Below are 21,219 nucleotides of genomic sequence, written 5' to 3'. Positions count from 1 at the left end.
TCGAGGGTGGTACATCAGGAAAGGCAGAGGGTAGTGCACTGGTGTTTTCTAGGCTGATGTTCTAATAGATTTGCTAGTTCCTTGTTCCTAAAGGTGGCCATAGATGTAACAATTACGATCTTTCTTGGAAAAGATCTTTCCAAGAAAGATCATTCGTTTCAATACACACATGTAGAGCTAAATCGTCAGATATACAGGTAGAAACAATAGAATTCTACCTGTATCTGATGATTCTGCACTAACAATTGCCGATGTTTGGGTGCCTTCAAAGGCACCCCATCAAAATTTTCTATCCAGCCTGATCGACGAGCCAACCGATATCCAAGTCTTCTGCCGATATCGGTCGGCTCTTTTCCCATCATACGCGCACCGAATATCGTATGAAATTCTTTTTGTACAACATTACACCTTTAGGCTCAAGTCCAGGTCTCTGTTGACAATAAAAGGATCTTGTCATTATCACTTTTAAATCTGTTGTGAAACCCCAAGCAAAGAATTGAGATATCTATGTGGATTTAAGCTATGCATAAACCAATAAGGCCAGTGATCCAAATAGTCTCTAAACAAATTCTTCTAAAATTTATGATTTGTTAAGTGTAAAAACTACAAAACTCTAATTCAAAACTTCTCCAAGTTTAAGAAAAGTTCTATAGAACTCATTGGGAGCTACACTGATCCTATTGGACTTTTTTTTTGATCATTCAGACCTTTAGAGATTTACAGAATTTTTTTTCCGCTTGTAATTGTCTGAAAAACTCAAATTATTAGAGGTTTTACAAGTATTCGGATTTTTTATGCCTCGTTGAGCATTTTTAAAAACGTTTAAAAACTTTCATGGAATTTAGCGTTTTAGAGGAATAGAGTTTAATTATTTTAATAAAAATTCGACCTTTAATAAACAGGCCTCCATATAACAGAAGTAATATCACCCATCTCACTCAGCTAGAGGTCTTCTTCTACAAACATCATTCTGCTGGTATAGAAATGTGTTTGTGTTACATATTTAGTAAAGTAAACTTCTGAAATTAGATTAAGTGGCATAACAACATAAAATGAATCAGCACACACAAAGCTGCATTTGAATTCATTTCATTTTAGCATTTGCTGCATCGAGGGACTATGTGAAGGCACTGCAATTAAAATAAACAGTTGGTTAAAATGGATTGAATTAAAAAAAAAGTCAAACTGCAATATTCAAAGAATTATATAAATGTTATACTTAAAAATTGAATTGTGTCCTTTTATATTAATACAGTATATGTGTATACATATAATTCAATAGTTAGTCACTCACTTAGTGGGGTTATGTTTTTGTAAGCCAACAATAATGTATTAAAGGCTGGCATTGTACAGAGAAGCCAAATTCTCTTTCTATGAATAAATAATCAAATAGTGAAAAGAGCCCTGTGGATCATGCATACCTCATTTTTCTAATTGTTGGCAGTGATGTGCGAAGAGAAGAATTTGACCTGATTTGAATCTTGCACATGTTTAAATCAGCTAATACAATCCATGACAAATACTTAAGCGAAAGTCTATAAATCAGATAAACCAGGGTAAGATCAGCAGCCTCCAAAAATGATTCCAACTAATCTGAACTCCATCAATAAATGTTGGCCAATTAGCAAGTTCCTTGGAACTTTAGTTTGGAGTCGCTGAGGTTCTTTTTTTTTTATAAAAGAACACATGTTAAATCACAAAAAAGCTTTAGTTGCTGCACACTTTATTGAGACTTTATGCACCTACCTACTGGCACACCCTATTCCCTGTTATGATTATGGTTTTCTATGTGCAGACTAGAAGCTAGATAAGGAACTAAACTGTCTTCCATCCTATTATATATAGACAAAATCTGTCATATGGTATGAAGTACTTTTCTTTTTAAATATATCGGACCATGGATAATTTGCTGCCCTTGAAAATGGAGACGGAAATGAGATTTCCTTACATCTTGATTGGACATTTCCCAGTAGGGTCTCTCCCCGTATGACATCACCTCCCAGAGAACGATACCATAGCTCCACGCGTCACTTGCTGATGTAAATTTACGGTAGGAAATTGCTTCTGGTGCCGTCCATCTAATTGGAATTTTTCCTCCCTGTGAAAATTTTGAAATACAAATTTACATTATGTTATATTTAAAATTTGCGCAAACACAACAACAGTAAATAACCCCTCTATTGTTACTCCCTTTGTTGTTTTAATTAAAAATTCCACAACACATCTCAAACATAGCTTCTCCATAGAGCCCTAGGGGTCCCTACAGCTATTAGTATGCCTGCTGTATAGTGTTGAATTAAGGGAATAATGGGCCTCAAACTGAGAATAATGATGGTTTGATTGGCCCATTGAATATTAGATGGCTGAGGAGTAGAAGAAGTCATTTTTCGAACATCAGCTCAAGCACTGTATCTTTTATTTGGTGCTGAAGCACAGTGGTCCTCACACCGGCTAGCTGTTCCTTACCCCTCCCCCCGGCCTCATTCTCTCTGTTTAAAAAAGGTTCAAATATTTTCAAAGTATGGTCTTGTACACATTAAATCAATTCAAAATGGAAGAGGCATAGTCAAAGGAAAGTGTAGAATGCACAGCCTTGTGAAGAAATGACATTATGTCCATAGGATGGAAACACTGCCACTGGCAAACTACAAGTGGCAAAGGATTTCATCGCCTCTGGAGCAAAGTGTATCATATGAGCGAGGTTCCTTACTAGTGTTCTAGAACAATGTTTAAGCCCATTTGGGTGTTTTGCTGGCTGTGAATCCTCCCCTCCTTTAAAGGGGTGGTTCACCTTTAAGTTAACAACAATTTTTAGGTCGAAGAAAAATCTTTCGATCGATGGATTAAAATCCTTTGAATCGAACTATTCAAAGGATTTAATCGTTCGATCAAACGAATTGCGGTAAATCCTTCGACTTCGATATTTGAAGTCGAAGGATTTCAATTCGGCAGTCGAATATCGAGGGTTAATTAACCCTTGATATTCGACCATAAGTAAATTTGCCCCCAAATGTATTGAAATATATGGACGCCAATTTCTTTCCCCGCTCAACAATTTTTTTTAACACCATCAGGGTTTAATCAATCTTGAAATATTTGAGTTTTTTCCTATGAAAAAAAATTGTTTTTTCCCTTTAAAAAAATCAGACTTTAATAAATAACCCCCATCATTTTGCTTTAATATTTACTTACCCTTGTGGTATAGGCAGCTTCCGGGTCATCCTCCAGTATTCGAGACAGTCCAAAATCAGAGACTTTGCAAACAAGGTTACTGTTTATGAGAATATTCCGAGCAGCCAAGTCACGATGGACATAACCCATATCAGAGAGGTATTTCATACCAGCCGCAATGCCACGCAGCATACCTACTAGCTGGATGACTGTAAACTGAGCATCGTGTTTCTGGAAAAAATGTAGACACTTGATTAGGATGTAAACAGGCTCTCTAACTGTCCTCAGGGGCAACCCTGGGACTGCTGCCATCTGAGGCAGTAGCCCTGCTGCCCCCTCCCTCCTGCTCCATGCTTAAAACATTAGCGACAGTGACTGGTTCAAAGGGGGGTCTCATCGCTAGTGCAATCAGAGCAATAGTGCTCTCTCCCCTAACGGAGCCAAATTTCTGGGTTAAAACCCAGAAATTTGGCTCTTAAAGTTACAAAAGGCAGCTTTTTGCTACCCCTTGTAACTGGCAGCTTTCTGCCTCCCGAGGCAAGGTTCTCATGGCAGGAGCGGCCCTGACTGTGCTGGAGAAATAAAACTGGTACCTAAAATCTCTGTATTATCAGTTACATCTCAAAATAGAATTATCAAATGCTTATGGATATCTTCTTTGGAAAAATGATAGCGCTTTTTACTGCAGAGATATGAAAGGTGATGTCATTTTCCGTACACAGAAAAATGAGTACAAAGCTAACCTAAAGATATATTGAATTGCAGATTTCATCTAGAAAGAAAACAACATTATTTTTGCTGGTTTTCTTCAGCATCTTGTTGTTTGAAACAGACCAGACTCTCGACTTGGCCTAATGCAGTGATAGTGATGTATTTATATACACAGGATGTCTGCCTGCAAGTACAGACCCCGGTACCTGGTTCTATTTAAGATGTTTACAGTTTTTTATACTAATAGATTCTTAAAAGTCTAGAAAGGGAAATTGCCACTATACTGTATATATATATATATATATATATATATATATATATATATATATATATATATATATATATATATATATATATATATATGTATATATATATGTATCCCATTGACTCCATTATAGTCAAATATTCCATATTTTCAAAAAGTATTTACTTTTTCTCTGTAATAATAAAAACAGTACCTTGTACTTGATCCCAACTAAAGTTTATTTCATGTCTACAAGATTTTCTGGTAGACTTAAGACATGAAGATCCAAATTAGTTAAAGATCCATTATCTGTAAAACCCCAGGTGTATATATGTATATATATAGTATAAGACTAAGTGCATCAACAAAACAACAGGTAATACAGACAGGTGTCCACACATTGGCCATAGTTAATTCTGGTGCCTTTCAATTCAGCATTCATTGATTGGTTACTGTTTATTACTTTGTTGAATTATGCCCAAGTTATTGCTTTGTTCCTAGGGCCTGCTTTAAAATATCCAGAGAGCGTCAATTCTTCTATTGCATGTGTATTGTGTGTGTGTAGAGAATGAAGATAGAGACTATTTGTTGGATAGACAACAATATAAATAAACAAAACTTAATTGTCATTGATCCTCTAACCACATTCTTTGGTCTGTGGCAATGGCAGATATATTATTCTACTGCTGGTATACTCTCTAGGTGCAATTATTATTACAGGAAATCAGTGGACTTCCTAGGACACATCACTCATACAGAACAGGGAGGTGGTTCCGGCAGGGCTGTATTAATTAAATAATATATTACTGGTGAGTGCATTAAGGGAATAATAATTGTGCATAAAACATTTCAAGTGCCATTTAGACCATTTTTTTGCTGACTGTTCTTGCCTAAAGTCCTATGTAAATACAATCCCTTCTGAAATATTTCAGATAATAACTGAAGTTTTCCATCATCTTTTGTACATAATAAACAACATTTTGGGAAATGATTAATAAAAAGAGAAACCTCTGCCAGTTTTTTAATGGGTTCCAATAAAGATATTAAGAGATCGATATATAATTCTTCCCTGATGCATTGCTTTCTATACTGTAGCTTATAATAAGGTGTTACTGAATCTGCAGATTCTGCCTTGTATGGGACTCCTTGATCACTCTCATTCTTCTCTTCCACTGATTTCTAAAATATGGTTTCCCACCAGTTAACCCAAAGTTGTAGTGTTATGGCCAGGACAGGTCCCTAAAAAAATGTAAATATTTGTACTGGATAATCTTATTGTAAGCTAAGTGGAGTTGGCACTTAATGATGGGCCACTAAGCCTGAATTCATTTAAGTCAAAACATTTCTCTAGTGTGATAATTATCTTACAAGACACCCAGATTTATTGAAATGTGTATTTGCAAAACCAAATACTTTACTTACACGTAAAAAACTATCCAGAGAACCATTCTCCATATATTCAGTAACAATCATCACAGGTTTATCTGAAATAAAATAAATGGTTTTGTTTATATATATATTCACAACATTGTCATCATTTCAAAGTACAGGTATGGGACCTGTTATCCCGAATGCTTGGGACCTTGGGTTTTCCGGATAATGGATCTTTCCATAATTTGGATCTTCATACCTTGAGTCTACTAGAAAATCCTGTAAACATGAAATAAACCCAATAGGCTGGTTTTGCTTCCAATAAGGTTTAATTATATCTTAGTTGGGATCAAGTACAAGCTACTGTTTTATTATTACAGTGAAAAAGGAAATCATTTTTTAAAATGTGGGTTTTTTGATGAAGTCTATGGGAGATGGTCTTTCCATAATTCAGAGATTTCTGGATAATAGGTTTCTGGATAACAGACCCAATACCTGTTTATTTAACACTACGCAAGATGGCACATCTGAGTTCCCCTGAATAAAAAAGTAAAATGGTTCATTCATATATTATAGAGTTGGAAGTCAGAGGCCCATCACGTTTGCTCCCTTCACTCATATATATCTTAGGTATAGCTAGATGAGATGTATTGGATGCCAATGATCATTCACTGCTGAAAAGTAGCAGCAAAGAATCACTATGAAATATTAATTCTGAACCTAATCACAGTCAAAATGATCCAAAGAACCTATTTGTGAAAGGTATCACCACATTATTAAATGGATTTTTTCATTATGTGTTTCCAGTAAAATATTTTAATGAAATAAGCCTTAAAAATCAAAATCAGACATGGATTGACAACAAAGGAGTTCAAAGTACACAGCATGATAACATGCTCTAGAATAATCTACTTAGTAGAGTAAATGCTTGGAAAGCAATGTGTGATGGGCTTGAAATGCAATTTGTGAAACATAAGAATTATACCACTTGACATTAGGATATTTTTTTCTTGCCACGTCATTTATCTCTTGCCTGACAATATTGGGTTATGATATGAGAGTTATTATTTAACTTTTAGTCTGACCAACTAGTTCTTAATGCTTTTAATGGACATATTTTGAAAAAAAAAAAAAGTTCATGCTGTTCAAAAGAAATGATTGAAGCTTTACTATGGCATTTTGTTTAGTATGTAGGGACCCATAGGTTTAATATGCCCCTATGGCTTTAAACTCCTACCCTTCCTCCTTTTCCCTAGTTGCTGGGCGGAAGCCCATGTATCTAGTTTAAGTATTTACATATTCAATGTTATTGGCCAAGAGGTGTAATAATCACTTCCTACCACACTTCAATATAGTGTTTGGAAAGGGGTGGATCTTCCTCTTTGGCTGCTGGTGTCCTGATCGACTGGTTGTCCCCATTGAGCCTGGGTACACCAAGGCCCAGTAAAGTCATTGCCCTAAGGGGACCAGCACCTTTAGCGTCTGAGTCAGGTTGGCTAGAATCAGGTTATATCTCTTATAGACTCTTTAGGAGAGTGAGATAGAGAGTTCAGATAGCAAGAGCAGCTTTGTGCTCCATCGAGGATCTGTAGCAGGGAGTAGCTTCCCAAGGCTCCTAGATTGCCTTTAGTGGAGGGACCACACTGGATAGGGTGTGAGGCTAGACCTCTTCTCGCCGACCACTCTGCTGGGTGGGATCCGGACCACTTCAAGGTACATCTGCCTGGGATTCCTATTACTACTTGACTAGAATGCTTTATGGGAGTTACATTCATGTGTCATCCAACCTGTTTCAGCACTGCTAATACCTTTTGCATATATCTCATATGACTGTAAGTAAACCTCAGGTCATTTGTCTTGTCCATCTTTCCTGTTTTTATTGCAAAGTAGCCTGAGAGTTGTAGTTTCACTACCTAATTCCTGAAATCTTCAGCTTAGCGAAGGTCCTAGCCTATGTTGAGTCACATGTAACCCATGCTCCTATCACTAGCTGGACATTGTTGGTCTGCCTTGCCAAATTGGTGTTACAGGTATTTAAAAGATGAGAGTTAAATTAGATCTTTTGGACCTTGTGGGAATATTTTTTTGTGCTGCCTTTTGATGTCATCATTTGGGAACGCCCCAGATTAATATAGTGTTTCTATGAATGATTTTCTCAAACTGTGACTATTCCTTCCCAATGTAGGGAAAGTTGGTGCATTGTGAATGTCAAAATATATAAATATATAAATATAAGAAAGCCCCAGCTGCCACTGTCTCACAAGCAGACAAATCTCACACTCCCCATTGCCCTCATCATGTGTTATACAAGTAACCAAAAGGAGGCATGGCTTAGCATTCTATGGCACATAGTAAGACCACAGAGGATTATCAGAGTCACGTCATACATTATACATATGAGGGAGCACTGTGCCAGGATTTTTTTTAAACTAAAGTCATGAATATTATGTTCTGGCAATCCTTTAAATACAGTAGACCAGGTAGATGTATTGTTAAGTAACATAGAAAGATGCTTACAGACACCAGAGCAGTGCAAGCACACTTCCATAAGCACTAGGAATTCTGTTTTAAATAAAACTTTTTACATGTATGAGATAGAAGTAACTTGAATAATTGTGTTTTTTTTTTTTTTAATTGACTGTTTAGGTTAAATATCCATGCTTACTTTTTGTAACGACTCCATCCAAGCGAATGATGTTTGGGTGCTCAAACTGTCCCATAATGCTGGCTTCGCTCAAGAAATCTCTCCTCTGCTTCTCGGTGTAGCCAGCCTTCAGCGACTTTATTGCAACACTAATCTCCTTTTTTGAAGGGAGTTTCAAGCGCCCACTGCACACTTCCCCAAACTCTCCTAAAGGAAGAACAGGAGAGCGAAAATGAGCCATAACAAAATGAATATTAGCCTTGTGAAACACAAGTCTAAATAATGCTCTAATAGGCTTGTGACAAGCCCATGACTCTGAATCTCTTAATGCTGAACACATTTAACCATGAAACAGTCATTTACATTTCAGCTTGATAAGCTTTGGGTTGTACAATGAAGCACTGTATACGCAGGCATGGCTTCTAGACAAGATCACTGTGTTAGAACATTCTTCATCTCAAACACAATCCTGCATACCTCTGCATCCATTTGTTATGTTCCTTGCTAAGATATCAGTCACATTTTACCTGTTTCTAAACAAAGGCCTTGCTTTAGGGTGAATCAGATAGCGACCTGTGTAAAATAGTGCAATGGATGCCCTCTTGTTTATAAAGTACAATATCTTATCTTTCAGTGAATTTCACACTTTTGTTCTAATATTAAAAATATCAAGTTTGTTGTAACTTGTGTCTTTATTTACAAGGATAATGGTCAGCCAGCCAATGGTCAACAACTTCAATATGGTGCCACTGGTCTATCCAGTATTTCTCTGGGGTATATATATATATATATAGTCCACAAGTAAGCCAGCACTCTCGACATATGATTCAACTTGCCTGGGTACAGTATCAAACATTTAAATCTGTATCAAATAAGGAGGAAATGTCAGTCTCCCATTTAAATAAAAATATTTTATAATTTGTATAAGACCTGAGAGTGCGGATCCTCCTCATTTGATATATATATATCTATATATATATTTGAGAAAGGCCTCGGAAGATGTTTCGGTCTTCCTTGAGACCTTTGTCAAGGATCTTGACAAAGGTCTCAAGGAAGACCATTATGTTGGAATAATAAATAAACTTAATTTTTTTCACTATATTTTAAGTCCTGTGAGTGCCTTGTTTTACATTATATTCTATAACACTTTTCTGCAGTGTGCACCCAGGCTTTTTCTCCAATAAGTGAGTGCAGCTATTTTTCCTTTATATATATATATATATATATATATATATTGGACAACAAAAAAAGCACTCATCTGAAGAAGGCTCGAGTGTAGGAGCTGAAACGTTGCAATAAATCATTTTTTATTTTCCACCTAGCAAGTTCTGTTTTTATGTTGTCCAATTTACAATTTTTTATAACCTGCACCCTGGCAGCTGCCTATTTTTACAAGAGTGCTCCAGCTTTATGAATGATTTTATATATATATATATATATATATATATATATATATATATATATATATATATATACTGTACATATATATACTGTATATATATATATATATATATATATATATATATATATATATATATATATATATATACACACACACAAATACTAGAGATCCTCTGCACTCAACCCATTATTAATATATTAAGGACATTGAAACATTTTGTGCAATAAGCTACTAAAAATGCCTTACTCTTTAAACAAAACAGGGATTGTTTGTCCATATATTACAATACATTTAAACTGACCAACTACATCAAAGTCATCCCATATCTGGCCAGTCCTACGCTCAACTTTCATCTGATTCATTAAGAATTCTATTGCTTCATTATACATTTTACAAAGGGACTAAGTTTTACCTGCAACTTAACTTGCTGCTTTCAAAGTAAAACTCCCAAACTTGGCTGCCCTTTTATTAGACACCAGTGGGATCACCTGACTATAGCTGGAAGGGGTGGGAGCTACAAAGCTATACAGTATATACAGATTTACATAAGCCTATATTCACAGAATCGTAGCCATAAGGTATCCCAGTAAAGGATTACAATTCATTTTTTGTACAAAAATCCAGCCACAAACACTGCCCTTTCTCTAGAACAGCTGTAGATAAAAAAAAAACTAGGTAAAAATTGCTGCAGGCACTCTACTCCATCGCTGCTAAATGAACAACAAGGGAGCCAATAGTGAAAAAAAAGATGTGCCATTCCAGCCATGACGAATGCTATAGATAAATAAGATCAGGGTGATTGAATATGATGGGATTTGTAGAAGAAGAACAGCTGGTGAGCCACAGGTAACCTGCCTAAACTTAGAGAAATGTATTTATTATCATGAAAGGTTTAGCAAATTTGCCTGAGGATTTGAATTCTTATTATATTTGAATGTATAACAACATTTCCAAAGCAATATATTTTGTCTTTTGTTCTCCCCTTTGGTTATTGTTATAAAGAGTTTCATTGCAGCTGACTAAATGTACAGCATGATACAATGTTGTGGAACTGTAACTTACCTGATGTATGTTTAAATTGGCAGGACCAAAACACACAGGTGGTGATTTACAAACATATGTTCTAAATAGCGGCAGTGTAGTTATCCATAGCAGCCTATCAGATAGTTTATTTTGTAATTTATAGAAGGGATGCACCGAATCCACTATTTTGGGTTTGGCCAAACCCCCAAATTATTTCACGGAAGATTAGGCCGAATACCGAACCGAATCCTAATTTGCATTTGCAAATTAGGGGTGGGAAGGGAAAAACATATTTTACTTCGTTGTTTAGTGACAAAAAGTCACGTGACTTCCCTCCCTGCCCCTAATTTGCATATGCAAAGAGGATTCCGATTCTGATCGGCCGGGCAGGAAGATTCAGCCAAATCTGAATCCTGCTGAAAAAGCCTAAATCCTGGCCAAATCCCGAACTGAATCCTGGATTTGGTGCATCCCTAATTTATAGTAGATTGTTCAATTGCTGATTGGCTGCAACTAGAAAATGCACTTATTTTATTATATATTATTTCAATAAAACTGTTAACCAAAGATATGTTCAACCTGTGGTCATCTATCTCCAAAACTACAACACCCAAATCCTCTTACAGCCAAGAAGGATCTTTTACTATGGCGGAGATGTGGAAATGCAAGAGCGCTAAGGGGCTAAGGATCATTTATTGAAACTAACGGGCAGATTTATTAAGGTTCGAATGGTAAATTCGAAATCCAAATCAAATTTTCAAATTTTTTTTTCGTGTGTCAAAACTCACAAATTCGAATTTAAAAGCATCAACTCGAATGTAAATTTGAATGTGAGATTTATCACATCTTGACCATGGAAACAATTCTAATTCGAATATTCGCCACCTAAAACCTGCCAAGCTAATTTACAAGTCAATGGCAGACGTCAGTTGAACTATTTGAATATGTTAATTGCCTTCCTGACATTCAAGTTTTTTCCGGAGGAAAACTCGATTCCAATTCAATTCGAATTTTTGGGCCTGGACTATTCGATCGAATATTAGACGTTTGAGTTTTTCATAAATAACCTCCCATTTGAGTTGTGAGTACATTCAAATTTATTAGAGTATAAATTTCAATAAATTTGAAAATTTGATAAATAACCCCCTAAGAACTGAGCAGTGCATTGACCAATTTTGGTCAACGTTTAAACAAATTCGTAATTTGCTTACCTTAAACAACTTAGCAATTTTCATGAGCAGCTTTTGGAGCTAAGCTATAAACAGCATCTACTGAACCAATAAGCTGTCAGTCATAATGGTGTTGGCTATAATAGTTCAGCCTGTTTCAATCATCTGATCCAGCTAGGACAAAGATCACTTTAGTGTAAGTCTTAAGGAGTTTAAAGGGATACTGTCATGGGAAAAAAATGTTTTTTCAAAATGAATCAGTTAATAGTGCTGCTCCAGCAGAATTCTGCACTGAAATCCATTTCTCAAAAGAGCAAACAGATTTTTTTATATTCAATTTTGAAATCTGACATGGGGCTAGACATATTGTCAATTTCCCAGCTGCCCCAAGTCATGTGACTTTTCCCATGACAGTATCCCTTTAAGGAGTCCACAGATTGGGAAATGTCTGGACAGTTAGTAAATATGCTGGTCTTCCTCTTTCCTCTTAAACTTTAAGTAGGGCAGAAGTCACTAAGGATAAGCAAGATGGGAGTCTTCAGATGATGATGGGGTGCTAGGAGTGACATCTTGGGACCACCTGGAGGCCCAAGATTCTCCAATCCTGTTATACAATTTAACACTTCTATTTTGTAACACTTTTATCAGATTTAACTATAGCATCATACTTATTTTAATCTTGAGATCATATTATTATCTGGGAAAGATCCCTACCAACATAAATGATTAACATATGTGAAACATATAATCCTTTGCATAAAATCCAAGCAACATTAGAAAGACTGAAAAGCCGTATGAAAGCATAATTAGGAGGAGCAGGAGCAGGAAAGAATGTTGTATATTTTCCTAAATAATCATACCATGAAAATCTTCTAGGAGAAAAAAACTAGATAATTGTCTGTTGGATTTAAAGAAATAAATACAGGTACCTGCTCCTATAACCGTATCAATGGATATGCATGAAGAGTCCAGCTCCTTTGCAAACTCATGTACAGCCTGGTTAGGATCTTCATAAGTATGAGGGTCTATGTAAGTTCTGATGCCAGGAAGTTTTACTGCGAATAAAAAATAAATCATTAACATTATCGCTGAACCCAAATCTAGTTGTCATATAAAAGCACTGACATATGTTCCACACCAAAGGCATGGTGGCCACAACCATCAACAAGTCCATTCTGCAATAATAGAAATTATTTACAGATGAAGTTCAGAGGAAGAAGACAGAAAAAAAAGAAAGAAAAGAAGAAAAGGAATATAAAAGTTACTTTCATAATGTCTTATATTGGGACGTTGTGTGGGGTTTCAATTGACTTTCACCTTTCCATGTCCTTTACCTTACAGTAAATATAAATTTAAGATAAAGCATGGATTTTTTTTGCTCTTTATTATTATTATACTAGACATACAGTCTAAAAAGGCACATTTGGGCTGGGGGTTATGGCATGTACAAGTGTTCATTAGTGACCGCACCTTTGAATTCCATCATGGGCTATAAAATGAATTCTTCAGATAAAATCTAAACTTTTGCCAGGAAAATGAAACCACCAATTGTGTTTCAGTATATAAAAAAGTAGCTGTGCGAGTCTCTTTCTACCAATAAAATGATGTCATTCAGCTTCTGTACTGACATCAAAAGGGAGGCATTTTGTTATATTGTGAAAAGTCACGGCACGATTATTCTGCTCAGCGAAACTTTATTTGCGTTTCAGAAAGATTTCAGAATAGAATGGAAGCAGGAACCAGCACTGCCTACTGAGAGCAACAACAGAATGAGTCCAAACTTAAGGTGGCCATACACGGGCCGATAAAAGCTGCTGACAGACCGAGTCGGCAGCTTATTGGCCCGTGTATGGGGGCCCCCGACGGGCTTCCCCGATCGAGATCTGGCCGAAAGTCAGCCAGATCTCGATTGGATGGGATTAAAAATCCCGTCAGATCGCGGCCGCATCTGTTCGTTGATGCGGTCCCGCGAATGCTAGGATCCGATCGCTGGGCCCTAGGGCCCACGATCGGATCAGCCCGATATTGCCCACCTCAAGGTGGGCATATGGGAGGGAGATCCGCTCGTTTGGCGACATCGCCAAACGAGCGGATCTCTCCATGTATGGGGACCTTTAAGGTAAAACAGAAACTTGAAAGTCATGCCTTGCATCAGTTTATACAATACAATTGTCATATACTCTTCTAAATATAGAAGGAAATTGCTTAAAAAAGTAGTGTTTCAGGTTTATTGAAAATTTCTCCCAAAACCCTACTAATTACTTCCATCTGTTCTACATCCTGTTGGTTGAAGTCTCTGGATGTGCAGGGGAGCCAAAGGCATTCAGCACACTGAATTTTAGGATGGAAACCAGAAGCTATGCTGACCTGATAGGGAACTGAAGCCTATCTTTGCTTTTGTAACTGCAGTGCTGTGATTGGCTACCCCCTCCTATTGTTCTTCTGGCAGGGACTGCTAGGACACACCCAACCCTCAAATGAAAAACGCCATTTTTAAAGTTAATTATTATTTTTAGTCCAGAGTGAAACCAGCATCATATATTATTCATTGTCATCTACAGATTTCACTTATACTATATAAAATATGAAATATATGCATGAACCCCTTTTCTGGAACCCCAAGATCCCAAGCATTCTTGATAATAGATCCAGGTTATGTATGTACTGTAAATAGGTAAATGAGACCCAAAAACAAATGTACAGATTGCACATCAAGCCATGGACCCACATATCAATTGCTGGAAGTTTGGCAAATGAATTAGTTTTTTTTAAACGATGAACACTGAAGAAATCCTCATAATATAACATACTACAGATTAAGTTGCACATATTAAATAAATGTCAGGTTAAATCACAAAAATAAAAGAGCACATTTTGAGTCATGTTTCTATACATGGTGAGGGGCTTAGCATAAATAGTGCTCTTTGTTAAGTAAGGGGTGTTACTCTGCTGCTCAGCTGAATTGTTCCATTGTATGAAAGGTGCCATAACACGCAGCCTGTAAAAACAATAAAATTAACAAACACAATTAAGGCCAATGTAAACATCGCCCTTGGCAAAGCCATAAACTGCCTGGTAACGATCATTGGGAGCTGTGAGCCTCAAGCCATAACTCCCCAGATGGTGAAAAAAAGGGAAACGTGCGCACATTTGTCCTTTGCTTGTTATTGTTCATAAAAATATGTTCATTCAAATTGAAATTAAATTGTTGGTCATTAATCTGTAAAATGGGTCTCTCGAAAACCACAAAATTTAATATACCGTTCTATAGCTACCGATAAACTACAACTCCCAGCAGCCCTCAATTGACTTAAGGAGGCTACATTTGCATTTATTTAACAGAATTTTGTTCTTGAAGGCAGAGGCTGGAAAATGTGGGGGGATGGGAGCTGCATATGTTGAGCAATAGGGTTGCCACCAGTGTTGAAAAAAATACTCGCCTTCCTATTTTTTTTCCCTATTACAGGGGTGGTTCACCTTTAAGTTAACTTTTAGTATGTTATAGAATACCCTATTCCTAGCAAGTTTGCAATTATTTATTTTGTTTAGTTGTTGAATTATTTGCCTTTCTCTTCTGCCTCTTACCAGTTTTCAAATGGTGGTCACTGACCCCGTCAGTCAAAAACTATTGTTCTGTGAGACTACAATTTTATTGTTATTGTTACTTGTTATTACTTATCTCTCTCTCTACAGGCCCTCTGCTAGTCATCTTCCCATCTATCATTCAAACCACTGCCTGGTAGCTAGGGTAAATAAGACCCTAGCAACAATATAGCTGCTAAAATGCCAAATGGAGAGCTGCTGAACAAAAAGCTAAATAACCGAAAAATCCATAAAAAATAAACATGAAGATGAATTGTTAGTTGTCGCAGAATATCAATGTCTACATCATATTAAATTTAATTTAAAAGAGAACTACCCCTTTAATAACATTGGCATAAATCAACTTTATTATCTGCCTGGCCAATGAAATAACAGCCAGGTTGTAACCCTAACAGGGCAATGATTCATTGGAGATTCTGCCTTTATTTAGAATTTTATGGATCACAACTACAGCAGTCTTCTAGGGCACTCACTGTGCAGTGCAAGCCCAAAATGAACTGAAAATGACTAATATTTCAGAATAGCATGTTTGTCATATTAATTAACATTTGCTCTCCCTCTGGTGGCAGTCACTCCTATGGCACGTGAATTTTGCACTTCCGGGTTTTACATGCCAGGCACGTGATGGCACAGCCATTCAAGCACAGGATACACAGTAGATAACAGATAAGTACTACTATAGTTTATATAAGCAAGCTGCTGTGTAGCCATGGGGGCAGCCATTCAAGCACAGAATACACAGTAGATAACAGATAAGTACTACTATAGTTTATATAAACAAGCTGCTGTGTAGCCATGGGGGCAGCCATTCAAGCACAGGATACACAGTAGATAACAGATAAGTACTACTATAGTTTATATAAACAAGCTGCTGTGTAGCCATGGGGGCAGCCATTCAAGCACAGGACACACAGTAGATAACAGATAAGTACTACTATAGTTTATATAAACAAGCTGCTGTGTAGCCATGGGGGCAGCCATTCAAGTACAGGATACACAGTAGATAACAGATTAGTACTACTATAGCTAAATAAGCTGCTGTGTAGCTATGGGGGCAGCCATTAATATCTGAAAAAGGAGAAAAGGCACAGAATACACAGATAAGCTCTGTAGTATACAATAAGATTCTTCAGAACTTATCTGTTATCTATTGTATATCCTGTGCTTGAATGGCTGCCCCCATGGCTACACAGCAGCTTATTTATATAAACTATAGTAGTACTTATCTGTTATCTACTGTGTATCCTGTGCTTGAATGGCTGCCCCCATGGCTACACAGCAGCTTGTTTATATAAACTATAGTAGTACTTATCTGTTATCTACTGTGTATCCTGTGCTTGAATGGCTGCCCCCATGGCTCCGCAGCAGCTTGTTTATATAAACTATAGTAGTACTTATCTGTTATCTAATGTGTATCATGTGCTTGAATGGCTGCCCCCATGGCTACACAGCAGCTTGTTTATATAAACTATAGTAGTACTTATCTGTTATCTACTGTGTATCCTGTTCTTGAATAGCTGCCCCCATGGCTATGCAGCAGCTTGTTTATATAAACTATAGTAGTACTTATCTGTTATCTACTGTGTGTCCTGTGCTTGAATGGCTGCCCCCATGGCTACACAGCAGCTTGTTTATATAAACTATAGTAGTACTTATCTGTTATCTACTGTGTGTCCTGTGCTTGAATGGCTGCCCCCATGGCTACACAGCAGCTTATTTATATAAACTATAGTTGTTTTTCTCAAGCAAAGACACCAGTTTTACCAGTGCAGGGTAACAGTACATTATATTGTCATTCTTTTACAACCCTTTGATTTTTTGGTGCTTCTGTTACTTTAAGATTAGCAACATTTTTCCATTATAGGTTATAATCAAATATGTATTAACTCAAATACATAGATTTAACTTTGGATGGCATGTACAGGTATTCCAGGTTAAATTGTTAAATATTTCAGTATAAATACATTTTGTTAGTATTTCTTTTAATCTAGGAAACCAATGTAGCAAAATCCTTTTTACATTGCACAGTGGTGAGACAGTAATCTTGTAAATAATTTATATCTTATTATTTCGGATCTGGATTACAAATAATCTCATTGTCGGAGATGTCAATGTTCCAGGAGGTGGTTTTAAACCATTTCACAAAGAAAGGATCAGTTCTTATTTAATATAATAGAGAGCGGACTTATAAAGAAAGTGGCTCTCAAAGAACCACACATAAGAAAAAAAGCAGTTGGCTAGATATTGTGCCTCTGATGTTCCCTTTACAATTGGGGTTTATGCTGCAGAAAATAAGCTTACACATGCGACTGCTGATCTCTTTTAATACGAGTCCCAGAGGTTCTCCAGAGACTGGGTGAAGCTGAGATACAATGGCTATAATCTCTTCACACCAATAATTAGGGGCAGCACAAGTCGTAAATGGGTTCTGTCATGAATAACAGATAATAAACACATGCACATGTGTTAAGACCCTCTGCGCTGTAGCTCTTTGTCCTCAAATACAATCATTTTCAGTTCTGTTCTAACAGCACGATTTGCCCCCAGGCTAATAAAAAGTAAGAAGTGCTAGTCAGGCAGGGGCAGCAGAGGAGGTGAAAAAATATTTCTAGTCCTTTGAAGGGAAAGTTATAGGATTTACAATAATCTGGAGAGAGATGAAGTCTAGCTGGGCCCTCTAATGCTAAATAAGCCAGGCAGAATAGTACAATTTTACAAATGGTGCATGAAGGCTTTCTTTTATACTGCTTATATTTCTCTTGGGCTGATTGCTTGATGTAAGGCATAGACAAATGACAAACAAATATTAGTGTAGTGATGGGCGAATTTCTCCCATTTTGCCGAAAAATTCACGAATTTCCTGGAGAAATTTGAGAAGCCCGAAAAATTTGCGAAATTTTCGCAGGAGTTTCTTGAATTTATTCGCGAAACGTGGAAATTCACAGCGAATTCGCACCAGTCTGATTTATTCGCCGATCACTAACTGTGATGAATGCCCCTCAAATAATTTAAGAAGGGTCTGAATTTCCTCAAATGCGATCTACAAATAAATAATTGGTGCTGCAGTTTGTTTTGCTCTGGAAACTGGGGCAGATTCACAAAAAAGGCGAGGTGGCTAACGCTAGCGACTTTTCACCAGCAATCCAATTTGCAATAAAAAGCGGTAACTTCGAGCATTTGCACCAACATCTCTAATAAAAACGCCCACGCAACTTTAATGTACCCGCCCTATTCAAATTGACCTAAGGGGCCGATTCACTAACTTCGAGTGAAGGATTCTAAGTAAAAAAACTTTGAATTTCGAAGTGTTTTTTGGGCTACTTCGACCATCGAATGGGCTACTACGACCTTCGACTGTCGACTAGACAAATGACAAACACATATCAGTGTAGTGATGGGCGAATTTCTCCCATTTTGCCAAAAAAAAGAATCGAATTTCCGGAGAAATTTGAGAAGCCCGAAAAATTAGCAAAATTTTCGCAGGAGTTTCTTGAATTTATTCGCGAAAGTGGAAATTCACAGCGAATTCGCACCAGTCTGATTTATTCGCCGATCACTAACTGTGATGAATGCCCCTCAAATAATTTAAGAAGGGTCTGAATTTACTCAAATGCGATCTACAAATAAATAATTGGTGCTGCAGTTTGTTTTGCTCTGGAAACTGGGGCAGATTCACAAAAAGGGCGAGGGGGCCAACGCTAGCGACTTTTCACCAGAAATCCAATTTGCAATAAAATGCCCGCCCTATTCAAATTGACCTAAGGGGCCGATTCACTAACATCGAGTGGAGGATTCGAAGTATAAAAACTGTGTTTTTTGGGCTACTTCGACCATCGAATGGGCTACTACGACCTTTGACTATGACTACGACTTCGAATCGAACTATTCGAACTAAAAATCGTTCGACCATTCGACCATTTGATAGTCGAAGTACTGTCTCTTTAAGAAAAAACTTCAACCCCCTAGTTCGCCATCTAAAAGCTACCGAAGTCAATGTTAGCCTATGGGGAAGGTCTCCATAGGCTTGGCTAACTTTTTTTGATCGAAGGATATTCCTTCGATCGTTGGATTAAAATCCTTCGAATCGTTAGATTTGAAGGATTTTATCGTTATTCCTAGTCGAATATCGAGGGTTAATTAACCCTCGATATTCTACCCTTTGTGAATCGGCCCCTAAGTGTAAGATCCCTAGTGAATTTTTACTAAGCACAAACAAACGATAGCACTGCCGAAATAACACTAGTGAAAAACCGTCCAGCGTTCCCGTTCAGGATGAAACTTAGTGAATTAGCCTAGTGGTAGCAAATTTGCGCCTGGCGAAGTGGTGCGAGATGTGAAAAGCGGTCGCTGGCGTCAATTCACCCTTTTGTAAATCTGCTCCAGTGAAGGAGGGAAATAGGTAAAGGATAAGAAAAGAGAAACACAATGTAAAAGGGACAACATGATAGATTTGCAGGGACAGAAAATATTAAAGGGTAAGTGATTTATTTAATAGCCGGATAGAAGAAATTACGACCCTTTTCTAAATAATATTCTGGGTTTGCTTATGAATGTTTTTAATGGAAGTATTGGGGGTTATCATTACTCCACACTCTTTAAGATTTAGTAGTTTACATTACTGGAAACATATTACTATAATGTGCTGCTAAAGATTTGGTTTTGGAATGATTTTAAAACTGGAACCTTTTATTAATGCTATTTCAACTTGATGTACAAAAGTGCGAAACACTGTATTGAGATTATATACAGATTCATTTTATAGGTTTTAAATTTAATAAATGTGGCGCTTTACAAGACAGTCTTTGTGCCAAGGCCATTTGGCCAGGAGACGTTTTGGCACAATATATCAAAATTTCCAAGTTAATATTAAAATCAGTGCGGTTTTCTTATTTGATAAGTCTGGGGCAGGGATTTCGGAGTGTTGTGTTACTCTCGTAGCCAGGAGAGAGCCATAATTCTATTTCATACAAATCCATATTCATCTTTTAAATAACCCTGACTGAATGTGTTCCAGAATTCCAAAAACTCTGCCAACTTAAAATAACTTGAGAAATATTTATGCAGAAAATTGTTTTAAAACATTGAGAAATCTGATTTTAAAGATCACAGCCATTTAACCAAAAAAAAAAAATATATATATATATATATATATTTATTATTTTTTTTTCCTATGACCACTTGCTTAAGTGCTCAGTAAATCATATATCTATGGAAACAATAAAGTAATAGACATGTGGTTAGTAATACAACACAGCTATTGGATTCAACCCAGTTTTTTTTAGTGTGTCATTTTGAGAATAAAATATAGTACATGCTGGTCAGGAATTTGTGAGATTGTATTGCCCAAATTGTCCTGCTGGTATGTAAATTGCTACCGATGAAGGGTGTCATTTTTTTCTGTAACAGTTTAATCTGTGTGTGTTCCTAGCTCCCCATCATTTCAAGAAAATGCATAATATTTATTAAGAGTTCTTTTCCTGAAAGAAACAGAAAAAACTTTCTTTTATGAATCCCTGGGGATATTACTCAAACCCTGCTACTACAAAATTCTACTTCTGGGGTGCCTGGTTCTGAATGGTTTCATTAGTAAAGACATGAAGATGGAAATGTGGGCAACTGTGAGGTTTATTCTATTTAAATAAATCTAAGAATGTGAAACTAGGTCTGTCTTTTGGAAAAAAATTGTAAAATTGCCCATATAAGGATCAAAATAAGCTTCTGACTCCTCCAGAGTCTGTTGAGTCTATTGATTAGTAAGTAAGGTGTATTAGGGAGCACCTACCATCAAATAGAAAACAAGCGATGGTGTGCAAGGTCAAATAATTAAACCAATATAGAAAAGAAAAATAATTGACCTATTGCTTTGCATATCATTAAGAAA

The 21,219-nt window shown here is 36.7% G+C and overlaps 1 protein-coding gene across 3 annotated transcripts in view; it reads right to left on the bottom strand.

Annotated features, from left to right (window-relative positions):
- LOC108709206 (ephrin type-A receptor 3) overlaps positions 1-21,219 on the bottom strand; it is a 201,934-nt gene that overhangs the window by 16,956 nt on the left and 163,759 nt on the right. For all 3 annotated transcript variants that reach the window (XM_018248850.2, XM_041583372.1, XM_041583373.1), the window contains exons 10-14: positions 12,665-12,790; positions 8,163-8,348; positions 5,549-5,610; positions 3,193-3,402; positions 1,949-2,098 (exon numbers count right to left, since the gene is read on the bottom strand). In XM_018248850.2, the coding sequence (XP_018104339.1) occupies positions 1,949-2,098; positions 3,193-3,402; positions 5,549-5,610; positions 8,163-8,348; positions 12,665-12,790 (734 nt within the window). The remainder of the gene's footprint in view (positions 1-1,948; positions 2,099-3,192; positions 3,403-5,548; positions 5,611-8,162; positions 8,349-12,664; positions 12,791-21,219) is intronic.

This window comes from Xenopus laevis, chromosome 2S, assembly GCF_017654675.1.
Source record: "Xenopus laevis strain J_2021 chromosome 2S, Xenopus_laevis_v10.1, whole genome shotgun sequence".
Taxonomy (NCBI): Eukaryota; Metazoa; Chordata; class Amphibia; order Anura; family Pipidae; genus Xenopus; species Xenopus laevis.
The sequence above is the reverse complement of the archived record's forward strand: the minus strand, read 5'-3'. Positions and strand labels throughout refer to the sequence as shown.